General features: G+C 34.3%; 1 protein-coding gene across 1 annotated transcript; it reads right to left on the reverse strand.

Annotated features, from left to right (window-relative positions):
* Positions 1 to 467: 467 nt before the first annotated feature.
* On the reverse strand, positions 468 to 4170 carry LOC122600276 (Golgi apparatus membrane protein-like protein ECHIDNA). Its single transcript, XM_043772978.1, has 6 exons — positions 4055 to 4170; positions 2895 to 2951; positions 2598 to 2801; positions 2423 to 2482; positions 1948 to 2074; positions 468 to 709 (listed from the first exon to the last, which is right to left on the reverse strand). Exons 1-6 carry the CDS (start codon positions 4067 to 4069, stop codon positions 621 to 623), a joined length of 552 nt encoding a protein of 183 aa, XP_043628913.1. The 5' UTR covers positions 4070 to 4170; the 3' UTR covers positions 468 to 620.
* Between the last annotated feature and the right edge of the window lie 6888 nt (positions 4171 to 11058).

The raw sequence follows: 11058 nt of genomic DNA on the forward strand, positions 1-11058 counted from the left end.
CAAGCTATAAATAGCAAAATGTTAAGCATAAAGTGAAAATAAGACACTACATATGAATAGATAATTATGAAATGATTGAACCATTCTTTTTTAATAGACATAAAATGTAGATTTTGGTAAAAGAAATATTTGTTTATAAATAATTTCAGCAACCTTGTGTTTTTACACAAATTTACAGTGTCTTATTTCACCTTGCTTTCATGTTAATTGTTTGGATATTGCTTTAACTTTCACTCTCTAGACACTCTGAAGATTCCATCTCCCTTCAATACATATAAGTACCGCTAGATATATGAGAAGTTGACAGTTTAAATTACACATTTTGGCCCATTACAAGCTCACTGGACCCCATTTTTGACACACTTAGAAGTTAGAAGTAGTATCTAATTAAATGAATATGCACTGGGATTTTCTGTATTCCTCTTGCACTTTGTATATTGTTATGCTCAGGTCTTAACTTGGCATGATTCAGAACAATTAAATGAATAATTCACATCTCAAATCATACAAAAACAAGTTTGAGTTTTGACTAATTTTATCTAACACTGTTACCAGTTCGAATCTGTTTCATATATAGTATATCAAGTACAAGAACAGACCAAGTTCTTTTTGTATCAAAATCACACGACGCTAAATGCAGACTGTATAGTCGAAGAAAACCGGTTTGCGATAGTCTGGGAGGCAAATTGTTGGATCTGCTTCTTTGCATCTGGATCAACACAAAGTATCCATAATTAATACATAATCAATAATACCACATAACCAGAAATAAGACTATAACTATATTCAAGAAAAAAAAAAGGAAAAGGATGCCAGCATGGCATAAAGAAAACAAGGTCGTCATAACATTGTATCCATATCTATACTTCTATACTATATTATAAAACAAATCCACTTTTCAACTTTCAACATTCAATTTCAACAATATATCTATACTTCTATACTATATTATAAAACAAATCCATTTTTCAACTTTCAACATTCAATTTCAACAATATACACATATTAATGCATGATGTACCATAATTCAATACATACAACTTTCTCTCTCCTCCATAAATCATTTTATTCCTCTAATTCTTTAAAAATCTTTGATCTCAAAACCGTACATCGATAAGTTATAAAAATTATATGCGTGTTCTTAAAATTTCATGCTCTTTCATTAGAGATGTCATTCGATATACTTTCGACGAATTTTTAAATCCGATAATGGAGCCCGTACGACTAAGGCATTTGGCTATGACACTCTATGACATATAAACTCCTATGACCTATCATAATTTATGACCTATCACCCTCATCATTTTACCGCCACAACGCGCGGGTACTTGCTCTCGTTCTAACTAATTTATTGGCCTCATAAGAAGTTGACAGTACCAGTAACATATGAATCTAATACCTCTTTCTGAGCCCAAAGCCTTACCTACTAGGTCAATGCCTTGAATTTGACAGAATATTGTACGTTCAAAAGGATTAGACAAAGAAACTATGAGTAGTACATAAGGATGCTAGTCCTACTTGAGCATTGTTGATTATATGTTGTTCAAGTAGCAAGCCTCATTTCCGACAAATACCATGACCACCAACTAGAGTGTCTTTGTATTTTAAAGATTCAAACCTAGTACATTAATTCTTTTATAGTTAAAAATAGTCACAATTTGTTCAAATGAAGGAAAATTACTATCCATCGATAATAACAGAAGCAACCTATCTCCTGGAGCTTGAGTAGTGGGATATAATCAGTTAAACAACGTTTGTTTTCCAAGTGACGTAAATGTATTAATTCCCAGAGATGAATATTACGGATGGCAAGTTGACAATGTTAATGCATTTCTGCAGCAGACTACTAAAAAGTTCTAGCGGTGACAAGTGAACAGCACAAAAACATTTATAATTCAGACAAATCACTACACATGTTCTTTAGACTGTCAAATTATATTTTTATACCTTTGCGGCATTTCGTAAAGCCCACAATGTTTGCAATACTGAGAGTCAAGCAAACTCCAACAACAAGAAGATAATCAGCTTGGAACCTTATCAGAGAGAATATTCCAAAGAATATCCACACAACCGCCTAAGAGAAAAAAATGAGTTAGATGCATCATTGAATACTTTCATTTCCTCTTTTAGTGGTCAGAAAGGAAGCAATCATCCTGTTGATCGATGCATTTATTATAGCATATGATCCAAAATTAATGATAGCAAACAAGTCAAACAAGAATGAAATCTACAACATCCAATTCTAGTGTTTTCATCAATGAAACATCCTCAATATATATGGACTTAGCTAAACTATCAAGATTTTTCACTTTAAGCAGATTGTGCAAAATATAATTTCGAAGTTCTATTACATACTATGTGATTTTAACTTCAACTAAAAAAGAAGAGATAACCACAATCATTGGAAGCAAAATTCACTTACAGTCAAGTAAAGAGTCCACCAGAACAGCCATGAATCCTTTTTGTTCATCCGAGCCAATGACTGAAAAAGAAGGATATAACATATAAGATACAAGGCTTGAGTATTACAAAGCCAGTTCTCTGGTTGTACATGCTGTTCAATGAGCAAATAGAATAAAAATGATGTAAATACCCACCTCTTGGTCTAGACATTCAAATTTCCACACACTCTCACCGTTGTCATCAATTTCATTCCACCACCTTAAACCGACTAAAATTCGACCACTTACATTTTTCACTACCCAAAAATCAAGAGCAGCCAGAAGAACTGTCACCACAAAGATTATGACGAAACTATCGAAAAACAGGGCTGATAGTATATAAAAAGCCAAAGCTCCAGCCTGCTTGAACAAATAACCTAATTAGATGAAATTGAACTTGGGAGAAACAGGAAAAAAAAAGGAATCTATAATTAATAACCCATAAGACTAGACCTTGAAGAGCACATGAAAGAAGCATATCCTTGGGTTCGCATAATTTTCTCCTGATGGCTGAAAACACAAAATTTGTCAGAATCTGATACAGAAATCAATGATACATAAAACCATATGATGCATCACGCATAACTATTCTTTCTTAACTACGTTGGTTTCAAGGCCCCCAATATACACACAACACACTCACTTAATTAAAAAGCTTTCTGTATATTAATAATGAAAAGGGTACACGTAGAATTACTGCTACTTATATATAATACACAAACACATGCATGCACATAAAAATCATGGACTCCTCCTGGTCTTTAGGGAGTGCACCACGTTTCCATTTACTCAGTCAACTGGTCAAGCCTAGACTTCTTCAACTTATGCACGTTCCTTATTCCTATTTACTATTAAATCCATACTAAAAATACTGACCCATCACACTTGACCCAATAACATACTAACCCGTAATCCGTGTGACTGGATAAGCAAACCTATTAACCCAACAAACTACAGCTTTTACTGCATCAAATATTTTGCTCTTCAGAACTACTTCTACGATATGATGTAAAATTTAAGCTAGACAGTAAAACCCACTAATAAGCTCAGAGTAGCAAGATGATACAAAAAAATGTGTACTATCACAATGCAAAATATGTACATTGAAATTAATCAATTACGCCATCATTGCTCGTCAATATAGCACAAACAATTACAGCATAATAGAGAGCAAAATATCCAACTATGTACAAATCAACGTATCACGGGTTAACGAGATCAGTAATCAGCACAATTATATGTGATAAACGGAACGATAAATATCTTGAGACTCTAAGCAAAACCACTTACAGAATACACATCATCATCGCGATATGGATAAACATCAAAATGGGGCCACTAGTAAAAATTATCCTGGCTTACTTATAGTGTTCTATCTATCTGCAGTTTTTGGGCACCAATTTGCTATCAGGCATATTGATTTAATCAGGTCAAATATCAACAAAATCCTTATGATATCATTATAAATAGTTATTAAGTTCCACAAGAAATAAACAAAACAAGATGCATTTCCCCTAAATTTGACCTAACAATTTCCGATCTAACTTACAATATCAAATGAAAATTGTATAATATATTAATTAGATAAAAAAGGAAAGGGGAGGGGCACAAACCGGATTGAGATCCATGATGACGGATCAGACTCAGCGATGAATCTACCTTCAACCCTAAGCAAATTTTGAAGCTATTTAACAAAGAAACAAATATTGAAGGTTTTTGGAATGAGTTTGGGGATATATGGATCTTGTCTCTTGTTTATAGACTTTCCAAAAGAGCGCTTCATGTTTTGTTATTTACACAACCAACCCTTGATTTTAGTTTGCTTTCCAATCATATACACGAGTTAATTGCATGAAAACTTGGGACATCTTTTTTTTTTTTTTTAATTTTTTTTATTGATGATTGATGATGGTTAAACAATGAATAAAGACATATTTTACTCATTGTTGGAACCATGTTAGTGTGACCGTCACTGATTATGTGTCATTCCTGATATGATAATTGACGATAACTGAAATCCCTATGTCTAGTAAATATATAATGGGTGTATTTACTTTTAAAGACGTAGTATAGGGTTTCTCATTAGATGATTGGAACTATGAGGATTAATGTTACACGCATTAAATACCAGAGGGGTTGAATGTGTAAATACTCTCATTATAAATAGAGAGTCATTAACCCTAAATTAGGTTAATGGAGAATCACATAAACACACCCTAATCTCACACTAATTTTCGTGTGTCTTCCTCATTAAATTCGTGCATCATGTTACAACCGAATTTATCATCCAATTATTACTCAATCATTTTGTTATTGGATCCCGAAATCAATAGCAATTATGCTTTATGCTCTTACAGGTTCCACAGGACGATTAGGGATGCTTTATCACTCGAATCGAATCATGTTTATTCCAACATGTGGTATCAGAGCCTTGTTACGAACAATCAGTCGTGATTCGGTTCGAATTTGATGAATTTCGCGATCTAAAAAACTGCAGAAGACGAACTTCGTGCTGACGTCATCACGGACTAAAGACCACTTCACGCTGACGTCATCTTCGTGCTTCCGTCACCTTCATGCTTACGTCATCACACGAACTTCAGCTATCTTCATACGCGAATTACATACAAACTCGTGCTTACGTCATCACGAGTTTATGACACCTTCGTGCTGACATCATCACGACTTTATGATATCTTCGTGCTTACTGCTCATGACTTACATGATGTTTCGTGTCTATGTTATCACGACTTATTGATGTTTTCGTGCTTACATTATCACGAATTATTACTTATGTTCATGTATAGTAAAGATGATCATAGCTGATGAATATGTCCGTGCTTACTATTTTACCCTAAGTTTGTCAGCTCGATCCCAGCCAGGGGCTCTGCCCCTTGGACCCGGCTTCCAGGGGCGCTGCCCCCGGACCCCCGTAATGTGTGGGGGCTAATGTACATGGTTTTATCATTTCTGCCCAAAGGTCAATTGTGATTCTCATGGTACTATCGTTCTTTTCCTTTTGCATAATGAACACTAAGTATATTGATTCTGCCCAAAGGTGATTTAATATACTTTTGTGTGCTAAAAGGATTATTTTCATGCATAATATACACGATTCTTTATTTTGTGCCCAAAGGTCAAAAGATAAGCGTTGTGTTGCATGACCCTAATGCTCATTTGTACTTGGATATTAGTTACTTCTACCCAAAGGTGATGTAAATTCTGAGTAGAGTCTTATGTTAACTTATTGTTTTGGTGTTTGCAATAGGTTTACTTATCACTAGCTTCATTAGTATAATGGTCTTAGTCTCATTACTTTTAGGAACATTACTTTAGCCTCTTACGTATATTAGGCATTACGTTAGTTCCATTACTTTTAGAGACATTACTTAATAAGCCTTAGAAATCTAATTATGTTACTATAAGGAACATTATTATTAGCCCTTAGTTAGTTTTAGGCATTACTTTAGTTCCATTACTTTTATAGATATTGCCTAGTCTGCCTTAGATAGCTAATTATGTCACTATAATCTTATTGCCCTTAGTTTTAGGCATTACTTTATTAATCTTCTATTACTTGTATCCTAAATTTATATCCTCCTTATTTCCACTATAGTACCTAACTTAGGCATTGAGCCACTTATTGATGCAAACTTTGCTTCATGAAAAGGTTAATTGCCTCTAACTCTGGAGATGCTAGACCTTGACTATGTCATTCGCCATAATGAACCCACTGCTATTACTGCTAACTTTTCTGCAGATTAGAAAGCGAATTTTAAGAAAATGGGATAGGGCAAATCACTTGTCACTAATGATTGTCAGGAACTTCATCAATCATAGTATCTGAGGGAATGTATAAGGCGTATACAAGTAGCTTAAATACAAATGAAATAGAAGTATTTGTGAACATATAATGAATATGACTGACATGACTCATAAGCTTAAGAGTCCTAAAAATGGAAGTCTTTGACAATTTTCTTGTGCATTTTATGATGACCTCATTGCTTGCTCATTCCGACACCTTTAAAATTAACTTTAGCGCTATGAAGGATAAATGGTCGATAAGTGAACTAAATGCAATGTGTATGCAAGAAAATGTTCGTCTTAAGTTGGGCCAACCTAAAGTTGTTCACCTTACTACCACTGCTAATTCTATTAAGAGGAAAGATATAACAGTATAAGACTGCAAATAAAGTTCAAAAGGCTAATCATGGTGCTTTTGCCTCTAGCTTTAAGTCCTTGACGAGCAATCCTACCTGCGAATTCTCATTGTGCCCAGATTGCCCTAAAGTCAAGGAGTAGCTAGCTTATAAAGGTAACTTATTTCATGTAATATTTGATTCTTCTATGTTTAATGTATCTTCTAATACATGTGTGAGTGATTCTAGTTTTATGGTTCATGTGATTAACTCAACATAAGGATTCCATACAATTCAGAAACTATCAAATGACCAAAGAAAGCTTAGAGTTGGAAGGGTTGATCTTTTATATGTGAAAACAATGGAGACTTATGATTTACATATAAACACTTAAAAGTGTATTAGACTAGCAGATACTGTCTCGAGAATTTCTCGAAACCTTGTATTTATTTCTCTAGTTTAAGACCTTGAAAGTTATGTAATAATTCATGGTTACGACTAGTTTGCCATTACTCATAATAATGAATTCCTTGGTCTCGGTTTCTTGGATGGATTGTTGTAAGTTAGAACCAGATCATAATTTCTCACAGTCTTTGTTGTCTCCTAATATTGATGACATAACTAAAACAAAGACAAAATCACCTAAATAATTAGAGAATTCCTCCATAATGTGGCATAAACATCTTGGCCACATCTCACGAGTTTGCATAATACGACTCATAAAGGATGGAATATTACATTCTCTTGACTTTTGTGATTTTGAAACATGTATTCAATGGCTTAAGGGATTAAGAAAGGAGCCATTAGAAGTTCCAACTTGTTGGAAATAATTCACTCTGATGTTAGTGGCCCCTATCTCGCATCCATGCATCATTTATTAGAATCATTAACGATTATTCACATTATATGCACCATATTTGATGTGAACCCTTAGAGACTTTTATTGATCTTAAAGTTTTGTTTTTTAAACCAACTTGATCATAAAATAAAAGTTGTGATATCAGATAGAGGAGGTGAGTATTATGGTTGACATACTGATATTGGTTAAGCTCATCCTTTCCATAACTTTTGAAAGGAACAAGACATAAATAACCAATACACCATGTTTGGTTCTCCTCAACAAAATTTTATGTTACTAAAAGGAGAAATAGAACCTTAATGGACATGGTGAAAAGTATACTTGTCAACACTAACTTACCTACTTTCTTTTGGACTGAGGTCTTACGCACAACTGTTCATATACTCAATAAGAGTTCCATTAAAATCTGTCCTTAAGACTCCTGAACAGAAAGGAAACTGAGTCAAAAATATATGAACGTATGAGGCTGTTCTGCCAAAGCATAACTCTATAACCCTAACTTAAAGAAACTGATTTTCCTAAATCCCTTACCAGTTTCTTTATCGGTTATTAGTTTTATTGTCTTTCCTACTCTACTAGCATTATTGACACGCAATATGTCACATTTCATGAGAACTAAGAGATCAGTGGGAGCACGACAAATCATAACTTAAGATTTGAATGAAGTACAAGAAGCGGGGGGAACCACTCGTCGGTTATTATTACTCCTCCAATAACTCCTCTTGTACCCAACGCTGCTCCTAATATCACTGATCCACTTTCTCCTAATCAAAATCCTAATCCTCCTAATAGAGATATTACTAATGTTAAAGCATCTTATTAATAATGCTAAATCATCTTCCTTACTGAACCTGAAAATCAACTCAGGAGATCATCTAGGTCACGCAAGACCATAACTTTGATGATTTCATTATTTAACTGAAGTTGAGGACATTGGAAAGCTTATGATCCTACCTCTTATTAAGAAGCCATAAATAGCAAACAAGCCACTTAGTAGTGGAATGAAGCCTTAATTTGAAAGCTCAATTCCATATAGCATAACGGCGTTTGGGACTTGGTTGAATTTCTTGAAGAATCCAAATCTATAAGTTGTAAGTGGATCTTTAAAACCAAATTAGACCCGAATGGAAACGTCACACACTATAAGGCCATAACCATTTGCGAAGGGCTTTACTCAAAAGGAAGGAAACGATTATCAAGAGACCTTATCTCCTGTCTCATAAAGATTCCTTAAGGATCATCATGGCATTCGTATCTCATTATGATTTAGAGTTACATTAGATGGATGTCAAAACTACTTTCCAGAATGGAAACTTGCAATAAGACGTATACATGTGAACCTAAAGTTCCATAAGGTAAAGAGTACATGATCTGCAAGTTGAATAAGTGGATATGGGTTGAAGCAAGCATTACTAAAATGGTACCTTAAGTTTAATGAAGTCATAAAAAGGACAAGACTTACTGAAGAATCAAGTGGATTAATGCACTAATCTCAAGATCAGTGGGAGTAATTTTACAATCCTTGTTTTGCACGTGAATGATATTATACATGCAAATGAAAACTTGGATATGTTGCATGAGTCGAAGCATTTACTTTTAGCAGAATGTCGACATAAAAGACCTCGGTGATGCCTTTAGTGTCACAGGTATCGAAATACATCGGGATAGGCGTAATGATGTTCTAGTTCTTTCTCAAAAGACTTATATTGAACACATCTTAGAACGCAATAACTTGCAAGACTACACACCCACTATAGATCTATTAGTAAAAGGAGACATATGTGATTGTTTCCGAAGTCCGAACATTGAGATTAATAAATAGCAAATGAGGATGATACCTTACTCGTAAGTAGATAAGAGCATTATGTACGCTCAGGTCTGTACTCGTCCAGATATCGCTCATATTGCCGGTATGCTTGGGAGTTAAGTATATAATCCCGGATTAGCATATTGGAAAATGGCTAAAAAGGTTCTATGATATCTGCAAAGGACCAAAGACTACATATTAACTTATAGAAGAGGTGACAACTTAGAAGTAGTGGGATGTTTTAATTCCAATAAGAAATCTACTTCTGGATGTATATTTGTGATTAGCTGGCAAACCTATCTTTTGACGAAGTCATAATACTGCAACGTCTACCATGATGTCTGAACGTTCATAATTTCATGTCATGAGATGTTGTTAAAGAACCTGGTCAGTGGACTCGAAAGTCGTCAACTTTATTATTAGACCATTGAAGCTTTACTGTGATAACTCAGCTACCGTAACTTCTTTGAACAGTAACAGTTCAACTGGCGCTGAGATGTATCTCGATACAAAGTTTCTGTTTTACGTTAACGGATTGAGGAAAATGTTCTTTGTATTGAGTACATAAGTACACATAAATATGCTAATGGATCCAGTGACCGAATGTCTTCCTCCTAAAATCTTCGTAGGATACGTATCGAAGATGAGGCTTACTAAAAGACCCATTATGATAGCATGTTGTACTTATTGGTCATTATTATTATGTTAATGAAAATTTTTCCTCCTTATTCAGATTTTGTTTGTCTATTAGTTACACTTCGAGCTCATAACAGTGTAAAGACATTACATAACAAAATTTGTCTTAGTCAATTGATCATTGTTAATTAGTTTTAAATTTGAATCATAGTTTGACTAGTGGAGGTCCTGAGTTGATGTTCTTCTCTACGACTATACTTATTGGCTATGATTTCGGTTTAAAACAAAATGAGTATTATCCCAGCCGGACTTACTAAATACTCATAGATAAATGATCGCTTGGTCAACTGAGAGAATGTTGGAACCACGTTAGTGTGACCGTCACTGATCATGTGTCATTCTTGATATGATAATTGACGATAACTGAAATCTCTATGTCTAGTAAATATATAATGGGCGTATTTACTCTTAAAGACGTAGTATAGGGTTTCCCATTAGATGATTGAAACTATGAGGACTAATGTTACACACATTAAACACCAGAGGGGTTGAATGTGTAAATACTCTCATTATAAATAGAGAGTCATTAACCCTAAATTAGGTTAATGGAGAATCACATAAACACACCCTAATCCCACACTAATTTTCGTGTGTGTCTTCCTCATTAAATTCGTGCATCATGTTACAGCCGAATTTATCATCCCATTATTACTCAATCATCTTGTTATGGGAATCCGAAATCAATAGCAATTTTGCTTTCTGTTCTTACAGGTTCCACAGGACGATTGGGGATGTTTTATCACTCGAATCGAATCATGTTTATTCCAACACTCACTGCCATGTAAAACCGTAGGTAATAATGAGCAAGGGATCGCACCTGATCCCGAATCTGCTAAATTTCGTACCGGTCTTAAATCCCACGAACCAAGAAAAATGAATCTCAGCCATGTGAGGTATTATTATTAAGCATCGGGATTGGGATTAGGAAATACATTCATCCCTAACTATGAGTAACAAGGTATGTGTAAGACATTATCTATTGTATCTAGTTTAAAATTTCACGTTAACCTATAAGAGGTTATACGAGAGTTTATCTATACCCCTTTATAAAAATTATCACACCCTCTATTTTTAGGAATAGTTATACAATAGTTATATACGAAAGTACTAAACTAC

The sequence above is a fragment of the Erigeron canadensis genome, chromosome 5, assembly GCF_010389155.1.
Source record: "Erigeron canadensis isolate Cc75 chromosome 5, C_canadensis_v1, whole genome shotgun sequence".
Taxonomy (NCBI): domain Eukaryota; kingdom Viridiplantae; phylum Streptophyta; class Magnoliopsida; order Asterales; family Asteraceae; genus Erigeron; species Erigeron canadensis.

What these genes read in the sequence shown, in the direction of transcription:
- LOC122600276 (XM_043772978.1), bottom strand. An exon ending in TCTTTCATGTGCTCTTCAAG is followed by an intron (nt 2,802 to 2,894) that starts GTCTAGTCTTAT and finishes TTGTTCAAGCAG; the next exon opens with GCTGGAGCTTTGGCTTTTTA. An exon ending in TTGAATGTCTAGACCAAGAG is followed by an intron (nt 2,483 to 2,597) that starts GTGGGTATTTAC and finishes CTTCTTTTTCAG; the next exon opens with TCATTGGCTCGGATGAACAA.